Raw genomic sequence first — 21,162 nt, forward strand, 5'->3', positions numbered from 1 at the left:
TTACAGAATTACCAGCATTTGACCCTATCTGGGTCAATTTTAATATTTCAAGCTAAAATTTTGGAACATAGATCATATTTGTTGTTATAGGTTGTTAAATTTGAGAGAAAGGTGAAACGTTTATATATTCACACAGTGTTTTCCATGTTGAATTATAATTGTAGAAACAGTCCAGATTTGGCACCAGTGTAACTGTTTTAGATATTGATTTGGATGGAGTTGAAGATGTTGTTGTAAGCAGTCCATCTTATTGGAATGACAGTCCCCTAGATTATAATGTAAGTTTTAGCAGAAAGTTCAGAAGTCTTTTCAGTGTGGAGTTTTTAGGTCACATGCCGTGAGACCAAAAAAGTAGTGTGTGTTCATGCCATATGGTAATTTGTCTTATTATTTCAACTTTGAATTATTTTTAATTATGGAATTTGCATAATTTCTTGTGCTTGAAATTGTAAATAAATTCCATTCTTATTTGGTATTATAATGTTTTGAGCGCTTCATAAAACTTTCCATACAATGTTTTTTTTAATAGTTTTGTGCATGGCACAGTGCATTCTATTGAAAATGTACTATCTTATTTGAAATAGAAAGTCTTGTGCGCTGAACAGAACATTAAAATACAGAATAAAAATGGAATTTATTAAATATTTCAAGCACAAGAAATTATTTTCAAATTCCATAATTAAAAATAATTCCAAGTTGAAATAATAGCTTGTTCTAATTATTATGATGTCTGTTTTCAATCATATTGTCAAAATGTCTTCTCAGCTGAAACCACTGGCAAATTTTGACCTTAGATTTGGCGATATACCCTTATATTTATGTTGACTTAATCTGTCTTTATTGTTGCCAACATTTCTGAAATCGTAAAATTAGCAATATTCACAGCACCGACCATAGAGAGAAAGGAATGTTTACTTTTCATTGACTTTAAATGAGGAAGAACAAGAAAATCCAGTATTAGTCTGGCTAACTCTTTCCTAACTGTAGACTTTAATCTTAGTTTAAAAGGGTTCCCTCTTATTTATTTTTGTCTTTTATACTTATGTTTGCTAGACCTTATTAAAATATTGATACATTATCTCATTTACAGTTAACTTTATAACTTTCCAGCTACATATTTTTTAATTGTTTTGGCAGGGCTTGGTATCAGTTTATCTGGGTCAGTTGAACAAGAGAGAGTACAGTAAACCAGATATTGTCATTACTTGCAAGGTAGCGTCACATGTTTTCAGTTATTTAACAGTTATTACATTGAGCTGCTTTTGAATAAAATCTCATACAGTTAATATTCACACTTTTTAAAATATGTTGGTTATTTGAAAAGTAAAAAAAAACAAATTGTTTAAAGTTTTTATTCCACTTTTTTGTTAAAAGAAAGGCAGGAAGGTCTGCAAAATCTGGTGCAGACTTAATAAAAAGAATGATTCCTTTTTCATAGATTCTGGTACTGAGAAACAAAGCTTTAAGATCCTTCAGTGTATGAATAATAAGTAAATATTATTTTTAGGTAAAATATTGTAACCTAGGTTATAATTTAAACAAAGTTGATGTGAACAATGATGGTTTCCCTGACCTACTTATTGGTTCACCATATTATTCAGCTGGATATGAACAAAGTGGAATTGTTGCTGTACTAATGGCTTCCAAAAACATCAAAGGTGTGGTGTCTTTTATGTTACAGGTTATCTTAGTCTGCATGAAAAGGTTTTCGATGTAGGCATTCCTGGATAATTATTTGAATTTTTTACTTGACTTTCGGTCTGTGGCTGTCAACATTTTAAAAAGAAACCTTTGAATGGAATATGTCCAAAATTGAACACAATTATCATTGGTATTTTTTCCAAATTATGTAGATTATGTTCTTCTAACAGCAAACATTTCCCCTGTTGCAATAGGTTAAAAGTAGCAGTAACACAGCATTTGTTTCCTCATATCTCAAAAAACTAAGGCAATTAAAGCAAAACTAATATAAGATTTAATGATCAGCCAGATCATGACAACTTATTTTGGGTTATATAAACTTATTGCACCTGAAACGACCAATTACTTAAATCAACAATTAAGTTTTTAAAGGAGTAAATGACCTTGAATGATAAATGCCTCTGCTCGATAGAATTTTCCAGCAGTGTTGTAAAGAATATTCTGGTTTAGTTATCTCTGAAAATTATTTTGATTGAGGTTTCAGGCCCATAGCCAGGAATTCCCAAGGGGGGGGGGGGGGGTATTTGGACTCATGAACTCGACTTTAACAATCACAATTTGAACAGAACATTGACTTTAACAGTGCTTATTTGGTTTCATCCGAACCCCCCTGGCTACGGGTATGGGTTTTCTACGAAAATATTTCAAATATGTTGTCAGTGAATTTTGCATTGCAGTTTCTTTTTTCTGATAGCAGGAGCCAAATTACCAAAAATAGCCTTTTGTATAAGTATATTATAAAATATTATCAGTATAATGTTTAACTAAACTTCAAATTAATTCTGGTAATTATATTACTTTGTAGCCAAAAGTGTCTTTGAATTTGAAAAACTACAGACAAAACTGTTACCAGAAAAGCAGGTATGTATTGATGTCTCCTCAATTTATTAAAGAGGGGAGGCTAGACATATAGATACTTGGTTAATAGTTGCATCATCAACCTTGCTTCTTAATAACTGTTATAGGTGCAGTATATTAGGCTATGCTCCTATTCTTGCTTCAATTGAATTTTAAGTTTTCTTATAAGGTGCAATTTAAAACAAGTACTTATGTTGTACTAATGCCCCCTTAATCATTTTAGTGAATTTGTTAGTATTAAGCTGTGTCAAATGCTATGCTTTACTCATACAGTCTGGAACATATCTACCATAGTCATTCCAATACACCATTTGTTTTGGATTTGTTTTGTTTGTTAGAATCACCAAAGATATTGTAGAATTCACTACTGTTAATTTAAGAGAATAGGTCATACATTACAAAATAACTAAAACATTATTTAGGGACACTTTTTAAAGACTTTAGGATCTTTTCATTGCTTTTTTCAATAGATATCTGCTAGATCAGTCAGCTTACTTTATTTATGGCAAATGTTATGCTATGAAAAAGACATTTAACTACCCTGTAAATAAGTTGCTTTGACTTGTCTTTGTTTTTTAGCAACCTTATGCCTGGTTTGGACATAGCATCACATCTAAAGGAAATATGGTAATGGTCAGTTCACCCAATTACAGAAAGTGTTTCTTGTAAGTTATAAGACCTGGTTGAAATATTATTATAAGGAGAATATGTTTTATATGAAGAAGAGATATGAGAAATAATAAAACATTTTAAAAAGAGTTAAAATGAACACCATAACTAAATACTATTACACAGTGTGTTAGTTTTATTGAACGATATACAATGCATTATAGGTGTTGGATATACCTGAATGAGACAGCAACAGAACAACACAAAAATCACAATACATCTTAGTTTACAGATTTACCTTTAAAGGGATCTGTTCATCAGAATGAAAGAAAAAAAAAAGTGAAGCAAATAGATTGAAAGATACAATATGTTCATAAGATCACTAAATTTTAATTTGACACCATATCATGAATATAGGATAAAGAACTTTATTAAAAGATACTGAAACTGTCTGATCAGTAAGGTTTATTATTCAAAACACCCCTAAGTAATGTAGGTTTCTTATACATTTTTGTATTTTAAGTCTTCTATTTCAGATCAAATTGTTCCTACTCTCAGAATGATATACAAGTAATAGGACAATCTCATATCTTTAGTTTTGACAAGAAACAACCAAATTTAACCCTAACAGGAAGCTCACTATACCAGTCAACAGGTTTCAGCGTAGATATAGGATTTCCATATGATAAAGAGAACTTAGTTATTGCCTACAGTATACCTGGCAATGATGTTGATGGTAGATTTAACTATTTTACTGAGGACATCTATAGAGCAGGCAGTGTTGTATTAGTTAATTACACAAGTAAAGATGGAAATATTTTAGCTCAGTTTGATGGCAACAGGAGATATGCCAGATTTGGACATGTTGTTAAGGTTTGTAGTCATTATGATAGAAATACTGTGAATTCATTAATTATCATAGAATACTGATTTTCATGGATTCCTTGGATATCAGTGAACCAAAAATTTAAATGTTCAATGAATTTAATATTTTCTATAGGCAAACTTTGACAACCCCAGGAAATCAAATATCCAGGAAAAGATTATTTTTTTGATGAATTTGTGGAATCCTAAAGACATGAAAGAGGATTGTCAAAAGCTTTGTATTCTAATTAATATTCTTTGTTAAATTTCATTGCAATTTCCAATTTTCACCAACAAATTAGGTTATTGAGTATGAATTCAGTAATGGAATATTCTGTAAAATTTGGTTTCATCATCTTTCATTACTAGTATTTCAGTATTTGGTAAATCTTAACTAATTTCATTTAGTTAAGTGTTGATCATAGTTTGTATGAAGTCATCAGTTATGAATACCATAGTTTCACATAAAACACTTTTTGAAATAACTAAAATTTTTGATTTAGTGCTGTTTTTATCCAAGTTTATCAATTCTAGATTTCTCCTGATTATACCAAACTTGTTCACATTAAGCCACTGTTTTATTTTTGTATCATTGTATTTGAGAGCAGAATCTAATTAAGGAGCACACATACTACCTATTGTGTAAACTTATTTAATGATTTTCTAATCTTTTCCTTCAGTTTGTTGATTTGAACGGTGATGGTTTTGATGATTTGATAATAAGTGAGCCAAATCGAATAAAAGAAAGAAGTGAATGGCAGTACATCAGTAAGTTCTATCAATAATAAAAGATAGATCTGAATGGCAGTACATCAGTAAGTTCTATCAATAATAAAAGATAGATCTGAATGGCAGTACATCAGTAAGTTCTATCAATAATAAAAGACAGATCTGAATGGCAGTACATCAGTAAGTTCTATCAATAATAAAAGATAGAAGTGAATGGCAGTACATCAGTAAGTTCTATCAATAATAAAAGATAGATCTGAATGGCAGTATATCAGTAAGTTCTATCAATAATAAAAGATAGATCTGAATGGCAGTACATCAGTAAGTTCTATCAATAATAAAAGATAGAAGTGAATGGCAGTACATCAGTAAGTTCCATCAATTATCTTCAAAAGTTTCAGTGAAGAAAAGATATTACCGTATATGAAAATAAGAATGCATATATAGAAAGGACAACTAACACTTTGTTTAAAGAAAAAGACAAGTACCAGTATATTTAAAACTTAAGAGCAACATAAACTTATATGTACAATCATTTGCTTCTTTTGGGGCACCTGTTTTGTTTCTCATGACAAGAATATCCAATGATAATTGCTATTTGGTGACCAGTCATGAACAAGGAAATTCAATATTGTTGCCAAGATAAATGAAGTGCCACTTAAGTGGTGCTTGCATGTCTAAAGCTTTTGTTGAGATAACAGTGATAAAAAACTCTTGGTCATTTAGAGTATAAACTTGTTTCAATAACAGCAAATTTGACCATTAACCCAGAACTGATCAAGGTATGTAATTTTCTTTTAGAAAATGGGAGAATTTATGTGTTTTATGGAGGTAGCCAGATGCCATCAGGAAAAGCCACATTTTCCACAGCCTGTGACCTAGAACAGCCATGCCCATCAAATGTGGTAAGGAGACTTACTTGATATGATGTGTTTAATATATATGATAGATGTTGATATAATATGTAAATTTCTATTTGAAAGATGAACCAAGCACATTTTATTGAATTGACATCACAAAAACAATTCTGAAGCTCTGTGGGAGGTACAGGTATGGACTATATTTTTCAAGTACCTAAGTACAGAGTTATATATTCCATGCCTTGTCTTCTATACTATTAAACGAGAAGACCTCATTCTGTGTGTCGCTTCTCTTCCTTCCACGATAAATTAATCATCATGCCTCTGTGTTCTATAGGTAACATGCATAGTCGCATTTGTCATCCATTCTTATGATTATTCAGATTGAGTTATTTTTGGAGAAAAACGACAAAAAGGAGTCCAGATATTGATTCCGTAATCAGACTGACTTTTAGTCATAGATAAGATTTCCGGTTTGAAACCTGCACAAGAACAACCAATCGTATGATAGATAACAAAAATGAAAAATAAATGAGCCAATCAGAGCGTTCTCCATATCATGGTGTTTAGATTGCAAGAACCATAATTATACCTCCTTAGAACAGGACAATTTTTTTTCGCGTTTATCTACATGTAAACTACGATTATACTACTTTTATATATAGAGACTCTCTGTATTCTGTCTACTGTTTTCTTTGAAATGTTTACTATTTAAGGGGTCATACCAGTTGCATATATGTTAAAATAATTTAAACACCTGGAAACATGAATGTGTCCAAAGTACACGGGTGCCACATCGGCTCTATATTTACTAAGTTTTGAGTTGATTGGACTTCAACTTCATCAAAAACCACCTCGACCAAAAACTTTAACCTGAAGCGGGACAGACAGACAGACAGACAGACGGACGGACGGACAGACGGACGAACGAACGCACACACGGATTCACAGACTAGAAAACATAATGCCCATAAATGGGACATAAAAATTTATTGTTGAAAATGAAAGTATTGATATGGCATAAATGAAGGTAGGGTAGAGATTAGAGGGAGGCAAGACCTTTTTCGGAATGTCGGGATCGGGTGTTTTTAAGCTCGAGCTTTGGGGATTGATCCTTACAGGATCCGGGAATGGTTTTTTTTGGAAAAAAAAGTTTGTTTCCAGTTTTTGGAGAAAAAAATAATTTGTTTTTGATTCTGAGAAAAAAAAATTGTTTGTTTCACCCTCAGCTGCCACTATATGTAATGCTAAAATTGAAAGAAAAAAATTGTTTTCGACTTGTCGCGAAAAAAATATATTGTTTTTCGCCGCAGGCGAAAAAAAAAATTTGTCCAGAAAAAAAAACCATAGCCCCCCCAGAAAATCAAATGGTTGCTGCCTAAGCAGTTACATTTATTTCATGTTTGAAGCGGTGCCAATTTTTAATTTGATTTGCCTTTTACCAAAAGATTCATTGTAGCAAAGGAGAAGAATAATTGTGGTCTGAGGCCAGAAACATGAAAATAATTTAATTTAACGGAAAGGAAACAAATATCGGACTTTGGATAAAGGGAGAGTGCTTTTTATACCTTTTATGAAATTCTCCATACATAATATCTTTTACAAAAAATCATCCAACAACAGTTTACCTGCTGTATATATGCCCGCGATTTCGTGGGTGTGTTCTAGTAGTATTTAATGGAATGACACACTGTATACAGGGGCGGATGCAGGAATTTTCGAAAGGGGGGTGCTAACCCAGGGCAAAGGGGGGGTGCATGGGGGGTGCAAAACATATGTCCCGATACAAATGCATTGATCGGCAAAAATAAAGGGGGGGGTGCGCACCCCCGGAACCCCCCCCCTGGATCCGCCACTGGTATATATTTCAACAGACACACATTTTCATTTTACACTAAAGTTAAATGCCAATATACTTAATTTAAATGAAATTAAAAACCAATTGTTCAGAGAACAATTGAAGGTCTTTCCACTAGTAAAGATCTATTTTGATATTGAAATATGAAAAATCAGTTTAAAATGTTAATTCCTATGGCTTTATGATGTATTAATGTGAATTTAAAGCAAAGGTGAAAATTTAGAACGTCCTATTAACCTATGACCTTGACCTCAATTTCAAGGTCACAAACCAAGGACCTTAAATCAAAAGACCCTAGGTCTTTAATATGTTTGGTTAATGAGTAATATCACTTTACGCATAATTCTAAATGTAAGATGGGCAAAAACTCCCATTTATTGTCTGCGCACCCTTTCAACCAAAATATACAAGTAAGGACATGTCGCAACTAACAATTTATGAAAAATTATTTGTCGATATGTCATACGGTTTTTGGAAATAAGTGAAAATAAGCCAAAATCAAAATTTAGAATATGACCTTGACCTTTGACCTTGACCTCATTTTCATTTTTTTGGACCAAGGACCTCAAATCTGAAGACCCTAGGTCTCTATCACTTATGGTTTACCATTTAGAAATGCATTTCACTTAATTCAATGGAAAAGGGGGAATAACTCTCATATGGAGTCTCCGTAAAGCTTCGGTCCAAATGAATATCCTAATCCTTAAGATATAATAAGCAATTTGGTAAAATAAATTTGTCGTAATCTTTTACGGTTGCGAAGGAGTAGTGGCCACAAGAAAAACAGTGTTTGGGGAGATAACTCTTACAATGTAAAGTATTTTGTTACGCAGTTGTAAATTTTAAAGCGTATAAACTATACGATGCCATATTCCAAATATCTAAGCGACATCTTTTGAAACATCAATACTACGCAAGAAAAAAAATTAGGCGGAAGAAAAAAAAAAAAAATAATAATAATAATAATCAGAACAAATTCAATAGGTCTTTCCACGGAAAGGTGGAAAGACCTAAATATGTGCTTCACAAATGAAGATCTTTTGTTTCATTTCATCAGTCTTTTCAATAACAATATTCTCTAAGGATTATGTACCCTTGTGTTTATTCAATGCTAAACATATGGAAAATTTATAGAAAATCTACAGCCGTTCCCATTGTATTCTCATATTTGGCAATTCGACACTTGTTAGATAGAGGATAATTGCATGCAGTGCTAGCAATGATTTCCTTAAAACAAGTTTATTAATTTAGTTATCGGTGAAAACAAATATAAATATGGATCAAATCAAGTACACCTTTAATGGTGCACTCGACTTTAGTGACTCAGCTCAAGGTTGCAATGAAACAGTAAATAATAATGCTTTGCAGGAAGTTTCCCCTTGGTATATATACAAAATGGTCTGTCTTTATTATTCATTATGTTTGTTGTTTTGACACTATTGCAGTTTGAAAAGTTCGTAATAAACTGGCTACAGAAGGGGTCATGAACCTTAAGATTTTATATAGTATTACATGGATATGTTGGGGCCTTGGTGGCCGAGTGGTCTTAGTAGTTACTACTGTAATCACTAGCCAGTCAACACTGGGGTTGTGAGTTTGCTCATGCGGGTGCACTGGACTCCAATCTTAATTGACTAGGATTGTCAGTTTTCCTATTAAAGGTCGGTGGTTTTCTCTGGGCACTCCAGCTTCCTCCACCAATAAAAACTTGCTGCCACGAAATAGCCTAAATGTGGTGCTAAAAAATTGCGTTAAAACACCAAAAATCAAATCAAATCATTACTACACGCACATGTTTTATTTTGAGGATAACATGTATATATTTGATTTAACATTTATTCATGTATGTATTTGATTAAAGATAACATGTATGTTTTATATCTATTTTAGGCAAACTTCACATCAGACTCTTTAAATGAGCAAAGTAATAATGGACATTTTGTTTATAATGTGTCTGACAAACAAGGGGTATGTATTTTTATGCCCCAACCACTATAGTAGAGGGGCGATATGTTTTTCTGGTCTTGTGGGTCCATTCTTCTGTTTTTCTGTCTGTTTGTCCGTCTGTCTGATATAAGCAGTACTCCGTGGTGTAGTGGTTAGTGCATTGGACTACCAACACAAAGGTACCTGGTTCGATTCCCGTCTGGGATGAAAATTTCAGGGACTGAATTTTCGGCGCTCACTTGACACCATTTGCGAGTATGGTCTTGAGGAAACGATGATAGTCCGTCGGAAGGGGACGATAAATGGCTGACCCGTGTTAAGAGAGAGCCATATCTCTTGCACGTTAAAGACACCCTTGTAGATTTCGAAAAAGAGCAGGCTAATGCCGCTACAAGGCAGCACTCGCACCCGCAAAGTGGAAAGGGATTAATATAAGTTGCAAAACTTGTTTCCCAATCTACTATAATTAAATATGTTTAAACTAAGCAGTACTTGTCATGAATATTTCTTTATTGAATATTACATAAGTTAGGTATGTCATATGAATCTGTTAAAAAAATAGGCCCAACTACAAATGTACAACCATGAACAAAGAAAGATAACTCCAACTCAAAATTATATAGCCTAGCTAATAATCAAATTGAATGTTTTATTTTTAATTCACAAAATTGTAAATGAAAGCAATCTTTCAGTGCTCACAAGCATTTTGATTTAATGAATATTTATACATGATATTTTACTTCTGGAAGTATAAATCATTTAGAATGCCTCATGTACATTCTTTACTTTACTTCAGTTTATTTATTTTGATTTATCTGTAAGCTTAATTTTACGGATATATGTGCATCTCTGTATATTTATCTTCCAGGTATATTTATATTCAGCTGATGTAGCTTCTGATGCAGGATTTTATCATTATGGAGTAGGAAGAAGATCTGGTGTGGTTTGGAGATATTATTTCAAACATTTATAATTGTATAGTAGTAATACAAAATACAAGGATAAAGGTGATAATCAGAGTAAACACTAACATGTAAAAGATGCAAAAGATGTCACCTCTGACTTGAAGATTGATTTACATTGAAATTACTGCTGTTAGATACTGCTAAACTTCTGTCATAATAGAGACATTGTAGCTCTCGATCATAAACTGTACTCAGAACTCAGTTCAATATTTGTACTTAAAACATCAAGTCCAGTATTCTGGTTGGCTGAGTAGGATAATAGTACTCCAAATGTTATATCCACAAAGCCTGGATACAAGTTTAACTCTATCTTAGAAGAGGGTGGTAAAGGGGGGTGCTTGCACGGAAAAAACATGAAATAAGACATAATTTCACGTTGAACTTAAAATAATTTCTGTCATGCACGTTGCACGAAAAATAAATACTTTGATGTGAACCTTTTGTGACTGAGTCACTGTCTTCTTGTATATATTAACTCTATGTTTTACTTGATATTCCCAATTTAGTATACATATTTATGATATAATTGGTTCATGGCTTTTAAAAAAGTATTTCTTGACGATCCTTGCCAAGTCTTTGAATTTTATTTGAAAAATTCCGAGCGCGCAAAGTAAGCATTTGGAAATCATGATGCAATTAAAATTAAATAAGCAAACACATTGAACGAGGCACCTGTCTTGCACGACTGAACGTCAAATAAAAAAGTAAAAACATGTTGAACGCGTAATAAAAAACGGCGATCACGTTGCACAAAAATAACCCTTTACCACCCTCTTAGAATCAAGCCTATCTGTTCTACATCATGGGTTTGTAATGGGCAATGGAACAAATTCTTCATCAGTTGAGATTTTTCCAGGTAAAACAAGAGATACTCAGGACTTCTCCCACAAGAGTTGTCTTTCTTTGAGATTTATTTCATAGTTTACTTAGCATCCTTATGAAACATAATCATGCTGCTCAGTATATACTATAGTATACATATTGATAAATTGATATTTTTTTTTAAATACCGGTACATTCCATTAAATATACTTTATTTGACCAATATTTCAAGCTCTTCCCTTTTGAGAAAGCAAATTGGTATAATGTTATTTGTATAATTTAGAGTATATTATATTCAAGATATAATCTCCATCAATAGAAAATAGAGTGAGTGGTGTGTTCTCTCTATATATTACTTTTGACGTTAACAACCGTTTAACATCTCCAACATTGGACCTTCACCTGATGACGTCCTTGACTACATTACACTTTCTGTTTACTGTCCAGTTTGGCTGAAAGCTCCTTTATTTGTGATGTTTATCAGGCTAGTTATAAAAGCAAGAGCAGCCTGAAGTGACACTTTAACTTGCACAGCCAACAAACCATTGAATTGTGCAGGTACACCGGAGATATTCACTTACTTTTATTAATGATAGGGTTGCCTGACCTACCCATGGAGATTAACTGGAAAGCCCATACACCACCATGCAAACAATGTATTAGTAAAAAAAAAGAGGACATCATTGGCCGCATGTAGGCAGCCATCTATGTTTGCAGATAAATATGCAAGCAACACGTTACTTTTAACTATGATTTATTTTTATATGTTATTTTGATATTAATAAATATTATTTATTTTGATCTGTTTTTGGTTGTTACTAATACCCACTCACTTTTATTACCTCTTAGAGACTGTAATTAAGTTCAGAATTATTTAATTATATACAATGTAATACTTCTGTCTGGTCTATTCTTTCACTGGACTAACTCATCCACCAGAAAAATTATCCTTTGGAAAACTCATCCTCATGGAAATTTTAACTGCTGGATAACACATTCGCCATTATCTCATCCACAGGTTAACCACACAACTGAGAGGTGACACCACTTGGTTGATATCACAGGCGGTTAATACAACTACCGGTAAACATAACAACCGGTTAACATAACCACCAGTTTTACCTACCACTGGTTATACACAGGGTACCCTTGGATTATGAAGAAAATTATCTATCTGAACAGCTTGTCGTCAACTATCAACAGATCACTGAAGAAGGTCCATTATAGGACAGAAACTTGTTAGGCTTTATCATCAGGCCCTGTTATTAAGTTGAACTGGTATATATTTTCCTATATTTTATTCACAATCTCCACCGTTAAAAACTGTCTGCCATGATTAAGAGTACTGAAAGTGGCATTTAATACCAAATAATCAATTAATTATGCTGTGTTTGGGTAGATTTGGAAACATTACAATTTTTAGAGGAGTTATATTTATAACCAAAGGAATTTAAAATATAAGAAAGGGTAATTTATCATTGTAGGTCAAAATGCCTTATAAATAAATATGTTTGTAAATTTTTGTTTCAACTATTTTTATGAAGATATTTATACAGTGTTTTAATCTATTTATTTGATATGAACATAATTTGTAACCAATACAAAAAATTGAAGTTCTTTCTGTCTTTCTTAAATTTTGTATCCTTGTTGCCAATAATATCTTCAGTTGGGTTAGGTAAACCTGAGACTATTATAACTATAGTAGTCTCAGGGTAAACATGGTCAATGCTAAAATCTATAATTCCTTTCATGCAGTTTTGTCCAATGCAGATCCGAACATTTTAAATGTATATAAATATAATAAAAATCATGCACAACCTATAAGTGTGCAGACAGTGCACTCTTGGGATAATTCAAAGTCATGGCTCTTCTATTGTTTGTAAGTGTTTTACATTGTCAATTTTTGCAATCAGGTAGACAATCTGGGTTTCTATACATAAATATGATATACAGTAACAAACGACAACTGACTCCTGACTTGGGACAGACACATAAGCTAGAATGTGACAGGGGTTAAACAAAAATTTTCTATATTTATAATACATATCCATCACTTCTGTGTGTGTTTCACCTAGTTTTGAGTGATTTAAACGACTCAGAGAAAATACCAAATTTTACTATCCATACAAATTTTTTGAGTAAAAAAATCATTCGAAATATGATCAAATATGCTTAGCTCATCAGATTGATATAAAGCAGAAAAAACATCTAACTAAAAAAAACAAATCTGAGAGTTAACTGGAAGGCACTGGCTGCGGTCACATGGAAATGTAACAATGATAAAATAATTATTGTTACATTGGAGACTATTTGCCGGAATGCAGGGTTGGGAAAGGATCTGATTACCAATGTAACAATAATATTTGTGTCTACGGTTGCATTGCGTTATTGTAAAATTAATGCACTTCAAAGTATGCTAGATTTATTAAACTTAAACCTTCTATAGTTTTGTTGCTTTTTTTTCACCAATAAGAAAGAAATTACGATCCCAAAATATCTGGACTCTAAAAATGTAAACACTGATTCCAGCATGTCGGCAAATGTCAACATTTTCAATTCAATTCAATTCAAAATATTTTATTGTTCAAATATCAAATGTACATTTAAACAAAGGGATTGGACAAAAGGCAGTGCCTATACAAATCCTTTCACATACAAGATGGATTGAATAACATGCATGATAGCAGAGACATATAATACAATTTATTGTATTATATGTCTCTGATGATAGTATATAATTTTCTGATAAGTTAATAGATCATACGTTGTTGCAGTGAGTCAGGGGAGGCAATTTCCCCACTTCTTGAAGTATTTTATTGTGTATACGTATATAAATAACTATGTTAACAAAGTCAAAGCAAGACCTACTGAAGGTGGTGTCGAATTTTATACCACATTAATAAGTTTTGGTTAGGAATCAAGTAGATCATTAAGTGATTTTTTACTCAATTCACAAACTCACTGCAACACAGTTGTTCTATTTCTATGAATAACAAGAATTGATAGACCCTTTTTTGCAATACATAAGTAATTTAGTGTACCATCTTATTACAAGACTATTGGTTTCTTGATTTTTGAAAATATAATTACTAATACAAAAAATGAAATAAAATATATATAAATTTATTTGCAAAAAGATGCTAAACACAATTGGTTGTATTTTTGTGTTAAAAGTAAAGTTTGTCTTTAATTAAGACTAAAGAGTGGTACACTGTGGTTATAAGCTGATTTCTAAACAGTATAGTATCACATCAAATGTCAACATCAAATAACAATAACGCTATGTAACCGTAGACTCAATTATTATTGTTACATTCGTATTTAATCGGTTCCTTACTCAACCATTTACCCAACCCTGCATTCCAGCAATTAGTCTCCAATGTAACAATAATTATGTTATTGTTGTTACATTTCCATGTAACCGTAGCCAGCGCCTAACTGAAAACTATTTCAAAGCCAATAACAACTAATAAAAATTCGTGGAGAGGTTTTTCGTTACGTCGTTGTCTTCGAATTTTAATTGTATACTACTATTTACAGTAAGCACTAAGGAAACAATCCTGCGATAAGAAGGTCAAAATCAGTAACAGTCGGAATTCCAATTACTTGGCGATATACATAGTACTTTATCTTTATATTGCGTTGTGACCTCGATTGTTGTTTATTTCCTTGTCCTTTGGTCTTTGGTAGGCAGTTGTTTCATTGGCAATCATACGATATCTCCTAGTTTTTATTTCGTATACACATGCAAAAAAAAAAGACTTTAATGTAGACTATATGGTTAAATCGTGTAATATGTATGTGTATGACTAGGAGTCCATTACTAGATGAAGTGTGCAAGCTGTACTTTATAGCTGGCAATACCACTGTCGCCAATATCAGTGGAAAGCGCTATAGGTGGTCCTTCAAATAATGGACTTCTGGTATTTTTTGTATATATAGAATGTTTCCACAACAACAGTGTATTCACAACTCGGAGGGGAGGCAGGTTAAACAATAATTCATACTATCATGAATGATTTTTTAAACTCGAGGAATCTAGCTGAAATAGCTTTAGTCTAATAAATAAGAATATTTTTTCTGAATAAATAATCGGTTGCACACGAATCTGTTGATTTGTTGAGGTTTACTTTGCCGTGTCCAGTTACTAGAACTACATCATGATAATGTTAGATGTTGATCCAACGGCTGGTGTTTAAATTTCAGGTTTTTTTATTTTTATTTTTTTTATAGAATTTCGACATGTGGATTTATTTGTGTTTTAAGCAGGATAACGTGTATCTGCCAAGAATGACTTTATTTTTCATAAACATTCATACAGTTTAAAACACCTCACTAAAATTTTCCTAATAAACATATATTGTTTGTGTCAGCGAAGAGAATTATTTTCATTGGTAACCACATGCAAATTTTATTGGTAAGCACATGCATGGTATTAAAGCACAAGATCATGTTTTATGGTAAGCACATGGACATGTTTATTGGTAAGCACAGGACGATGTTTATTGGTAAGCACCGGAACATGCTTATTGGTCAGCACATGACCATGTTTATTGGTAAGCACCGGAATATGTTTATTGGTAAGCAGAGGAACATGTTTATTGGTCAGCAAAGGACCATGTATATTGGTAAGCACCGGACCATGTTTATTGGTAAGCAGAGGAACATGTTTATTGGTAAGCAGAGGAACATGTTTATTGGTAAGCAGAGGGAAATGTTTATTGGTAAGCAGAGGAACATGTTTATTGGTAAACACAGGAACATGTTTATTGGTAAGCACATGACCATGTTTATTGGTAAGCACATGAACATGTGTATTAATAAGCAGAGTCACATGTTTTATGGTAAGCACAGGATCATGTTTATTGGTAAACACCGGAACATGTTTATTGGTAAGCATAGGAACAGATTTATTGGTAAGCATCGGAACATGTTTATTGGTAAGCACATGACCAAGTTTATTGGTAAGCACAGGAACATATTTATTGGTAAGCAGAGGAACGTGTTTATTGGTAAGCAGAGGAACGTGTTTATTGGTAAGCAAATGAACATGTTTATTGGTAAGCATAGGAACATGTTTATTGGTAAACAGAGGAACATGTTTTTTGGTAAGCAGAGGAACATGTTTATTGGTAAGCATATGAGCATGTTTATTGGTGAGCACAGGAACATGGTTTATGGTAAGCACAGGAACATGTTTATTGGTAAGCACAGGAATATGTTTATTGGTAAGCACAGAAACATGTTTTATGGTAAGCACCGAAATATGTTTAATGGTAAGCACATGAACATGTTTATTGGTAAGCACCGGAACATGTTTTATGGTAAGCACAGGAATATGAGGGAAGTTGTGTTGCTTACTTATTGACATCTGTATATCATGATTGCCATTATCATCAATAGATAACAGTTTCTACTTAAATTATCCTTGAACTTTTCAACTAACTCTAAGTTCCTTAAAATGTTTCGATGTGTTACTTTATATATACATATTTCAACTCATGCATGCTATTGGTTTCATACCTTTCACAATCTAAAACGTCGTCTTTTGTTTCCTTTGTCAGGATTATTTAGTTTGTCAATTTCAATCTGATTCATCTACTAAAATGGAATATAAGGAAGATCCGAAGTCGAGGAGGTATCAAAAATCGAATAAATTTATATAAATTAACTTGATAAAAACCGTGACTGTTTAAGTAAACTTCACTTTTTAGCTCACCTGGCCACAATCATCATTGGGGTATCTAGTTTAAAAAAATGTGTCTGGTGACCCGGCCAACTAACCAAGATGGCCGTCGTGGCTAAAAATAGAACATAGGGGTAAAATGCAGTTTGTGGCTTATATCTCAAAAACCAAAGCATTAAGAGCAAATCTGACACGGAGTTAAATTGTTTATCAGGTCAAGATCTATCTGCCCTGAAATTTTCAGATGAATCGGACAACCCGTTCTTAGGTTGCTGCCCCTGAATTGGTAATTTTAATGAAATCTTGCCGTTTTTGGTTATTATCTTGAATATTATTATAGATAGAGATAAACTGTAAACAGCAATAATGTACAGCAAAGTAAGACCTAAAAATAACCCAACATGACCAAAATGGTCAATTGCCCCCCTAAGGAGTTATTGCCTTTTTTAGTCAATTTTTAAAAATTTTCATAATATTTGTAAATTTTTACTAACATTTTCCACTGTAACTACTGGCCAAGTTCATTACAGATAGAAATTATTGTAAGCAGCAAAAATGTTAAGTAAAGTAAGATCTACAAAGACATCACCATCATCGAAACACAATTTTATCATGAATCCATCTGCGTCCTTTGTTTAATATTCACATAGACCAAGGTGAGCGACACAGGCTCTTTAGAGCCTCTAGTTATGGTAAGTCATTAAAACCGACCACATTATTCTATATGATTTTTCATTAAAACATAATCAATATATTACGAAATGAAATAGAAAAAAGTGTAAAACAATGAAATAAAATGTTGAAATTAAAACTGACTAATTAATTCACGTATAATTAAAATTCAACACCGTCGAATTAAGGATTGAGTGATTAACAATAGGTATCGACACACCTTAATTAACTGACATCCTGATTACTCCAAGCCAAAAGACAACTCGTCAACTTGTCAACGGAGAATAGTTAGATCAGGAACAATATGACATCATATACTAAATAATGTCCATGCCAAAGTTTTCATGGATCTGACAGATCATTCTTCGGAATGTCAGAACTTGAACTTTTATAGCGGAGATGAGTTTATAAATATCCCAAGCTTTGGTTTCAAATCATTCCAACAACGAACGCTAACGGAACATACATCATGGCATTGTTTACCAGTACACCTAAAAGTAAACTTTTGATAGAAGAGAAAGTTACTTTATTAACTCTAGATAGCGAAGACGAAGGTGAGTGTGTATTTTCTACGATTATTTTTTTAATTTAAATTTTCGGTTCAACTATTTTTTTGTTTTTTATTGGTTTTACTTAAAAATAAAAACGTCAAATTAATATATGTATATTAAAATAAATTGTATGCTCGGAATTAAGATAACAATGCATAACTTAGTTTAAAATATAATAATACGAACAAACAAACAAAAGGAAAAAGGATTTGTTATCTTGATGTAATTTATATTGTCTAAGCAAAGGGCAATGAATTCATTTTATATTTTTATATCGTTTTGTTTTTAAAACATTGATCTTAAAGTTTCTTATAAATTTCTGTTTCCAGACTTTTCCTCTGGATATGATTCTCCGGTGCACATCTCTGATAAAGACTCTAACAGAAACTGTCAAAGAAGATTACAAATAGAACAATCGTCTGACGATTCAGATTTTTCGTCTGATGAATCGACTCCGTTGGAGTATTCTTCATCTGAAGATGACGATATTGGTGATGATGACGATACTGACTCGGTAGAATCGATGAAGGTAACCAGCACACAGACATTGGTCGAAAACATCCGATACATTTTATCGATGCCAGAACTATGCGATGTTTTGTTTATCGTAGGACCACAAAGAGTTCCTCTGTATGGGCTGAAGGCGATTCTGAGCACTCGAAGCAGGTAAGAAATCAAATAATAAACCAGTGACAACTACTTAATCAATTCATATTTTCTTGATGCAGTATAAAATATAGTACCGTAACGTGGAACCTTTTTTCTATGGAATTATTTCACTATACCGTAACGTGGAACCTTTTTTCTATGGAATTATTTCACTATACCGTAACGTGGAACCTTTTTTCTATGGAATTATTTCACTATATAAGTTTATTGTGTTTCGAATGAAATAACAAACTAATTCTTTCTATTCTACATTTTACAAAACAGCGATATTGTATTTCGCAATAAAATGCCTTTAACAGGAACACATAGCGCTATATATTATGTTTTTTCAAACACTGCTAGCAGTGTATAAGTAAGGTTCATTACCATTTTCACTTGTAGGTCTTTTTTTGTTATTTTGATATTAGTAGAATTTCAGGAAAAATTACTTTAAGCGAATGGAATAAATACTGTATTATGATAGATACTAACATGATAGGAATCAGTAAACTTTTTAGCAAAAACAACTATAGAGATCATGTGAACTAATTAACAAATCGTAATTTGTATTTGATAGGTCGTTTTTTGTTATGTTTCTGAAACATGCAAAAGAAGCCATGAAACAGACGAAGAAGAAAACGAAGAAGACAAAGCAAGCTCAACCAGACAAGAACAACCGACTGACCATCATTATAGATAATTATAATGCTGATATATTCCATACATTTTTGTTGTTTGTCCACTGTGGATCAATAGTAATGGAACCATCTTCAGTTACAGGTAAGCATAAGTAATTAAGGAGCAACGTGAGGGAATAAACTTCTTAGGAATCAAACTGATTCCAACCAGACTCATTCAATGAATATGATTTCTTGAAAAAAAAGTATGAAGTGTTTGCATTTGTTCAAAATATATAATTAATGATAAGAGAAAACGTAGCGAAATAGATCGTATTAGCACTATCAAATGTATTCCACTATATCTTCAGCTTTCCTAACTTTAGACAGGAACAGTCTATACTCTCTGGTCTACTAAGACTGTGCCTGCTTTAGGCTCCAATTGTCATGATAGATTTTTTCAAATTAAAGTTACCGAGTCTTTTTTGTGGTTATGTGATTGTTTCAGTTTTCGCTTATACATAATCACATATAATGTACTCTGCATTAAATAATTTATTTTTGAATCTCTAATTTCAGGGCTACTTTGTTTGGCTACAGAGTTTGATATTCCCGACCTGAGAAATGCATGCTGGGATTTTATTGAACGTTGCCTGTCTGTGCAAGCTAATACTTCCCTTTTAATGCAAGATACATTCTATTATGGCGACCATAAAGCTGCACAGAAACTTAGACTGAAGGTAAAATACGTTTGATATTGTAAGAACTTATTGTTGAAACAGTTGTGTGTGTCCGTGTTTGTAATATGTGCTTTCTGTGGGTTATAAAAGAGTACAGTTATGTCTTAAGCATAGTAACTGAATTTCAAAACATTGATAAAGTTTTAAAGTGTAACAGTTACTACTGTGGTTAACAACATTGAAAAAAAGAGTTAAACAAAAGATAACATTATGCAGTTTGTTCGGCTTAGTACGATTTTTACTTACATTAATTATTGAAAAGATATTTTCACGTGTTTTTGTTTGTTTTGGTTTGCAGATTTTAAGAATGCCGTCAACAAAGACTATATCAACATCTTCGACACTTTTGAAAGATTCAAATGATTCCCGTAACAGTGGACAAGATTCCCGTAACAGTGGACAAGATTCCCGTAACAGTGTACAAGATTCCCGTAACAGTGGACAAGATTCCCGTAACAGTGTACAAGATTCCCGTAACAGTGGACAAGATTCCCGTAACAGTGGACAAGATTCCCGTAACAGTGTACAAGATTCCCGTAGCAGTGGACAAGATTCCCGTAACAGTGGACAAGGTTCCTGTATCAGCATAGAGACATTAGTTTGAATCAACAGACTTATCAATAATAGTGCTTTACTTTATTTTATTTGAATTGTAAATAACTATATGACTACCAATTCAAGTTTACAAAATTGTTTAATCCCAATTCTAATAGTGCTTATAAAAATAAATGTTTAAACTTCTTACTTCTGAAGACGTTTTTGTGTAAATGACGCCGGCCTGGATTATTTTATGGAGTTTCCGTGTTCCTTCAACGTGGTACTCCTTTTCACCCTGAACTTGGACACAACGTACTGTTGGTATTATATTATACTTGCAGATAAAAATTGTATCATACCATTATTTTGAGTGTTGCATTCACATTGATATTATAATTTAGTTCTCTGTTTTCGATGCACAACGACGAAAGTGTAGCACATTTCTTTGGAGTGACCGTCATCAGCGTTGGAAAAAAAAAAGCCAAACACATTCCAAAT

General features: G+C 32.6%; 2 protein-coding genes across 3 annotated transcripts in view; both read left to right on the top strand.

Annotated features, from left to right (window-relative positions):
* Window positions 1-12,014, top strand: part of LOC143064332 (phosphatidylinositol-glycan-specific phospholipase D-like) — a 45,596-nt gene extending 33,582 nt beyond the window's left edge. For both annotated transcript variants that reach the window (XM_076237096.1, XM_076237102.1), the window contains 10 exons: window positions 165-278; window positions 1,138-1,212; window positions 1,508-1,658; window positions 2,507-2,562; window positions 3,139-3,224; window positions 3,705-4,041; window positions 4,713-4,800; window positions 5,563-5,666; window positions 9,370-9,447; window positions 10,295-12,014. In XM_076237096.1, the coding sequence (XP_076093211.1) occupies window positions 165-278; window positions 1,138-1,212; window positions 1,508-1,658; window positions 2,507-2,562; window positions 3,139-3,224; window positions 3,705-4,041; window positions 4,713-4,800; window positions 5,563-5,666; window positions 9,370-9,447; window positions 10,295-10,399 (1,194 nt within the window). In that variant the 3' untranslated portion in view covers window positions 10,400-12,014. The remainder of the gene's footprint in view (window positions 1-164; window positions 279-1,137; window positions 1,213-1,507; window positions 1,659-2,506; window positions 2,563-3,138; window positions 3,225-3,704; window positions 4,042-4,712; window positions 4,801-5,562; window positions 5,667-9,369; window positions 9,448-10,294) is intronic.
* A 5,764-nt stretch (window positions 12,015-17,778) lies between these two features.
* Window positions 17,779-20,871, top strand: LOC143068699 (uncharacterized). The gene is made up of 5 exons (XM_076242991.1): window positions 17,779-18,125; window positions 18,452-18,788; window positions 19,348-19,550; window positions 19,967-20,127; window positions 20,426-20,871. The coding sequence occupies exons 1-5, from the start codon at window positions 18,041-18,043 to the stop codon at window positions 20,729-20,731; spliced, it is 1,092 nt and encodes a 363-aa protein (XP_076099106.1). The 5' UTR covers window positions 17,779-18,040; the 3' UTR covers window positions 20,732-20,871.
* Window positions 20,872-21,162: the final 291 nt, after the last annotated feature.

The sequence above is a fragment of the Mytilus galloprovincialis genome, chromosome 1 (assembly GCF_965363235.1).
Source record: "Mytilus galloprovincialis chromosome 1, xbMytGall1.hap1.1, whole genome shotgun sequence".
Classification (NCBI taxonomy): Eukaryota; Metazoa; Mollusca; class Bivalvia; order Mytilida; family Mytilidae; genus Mytilus; species Mytilus galloprovincialis.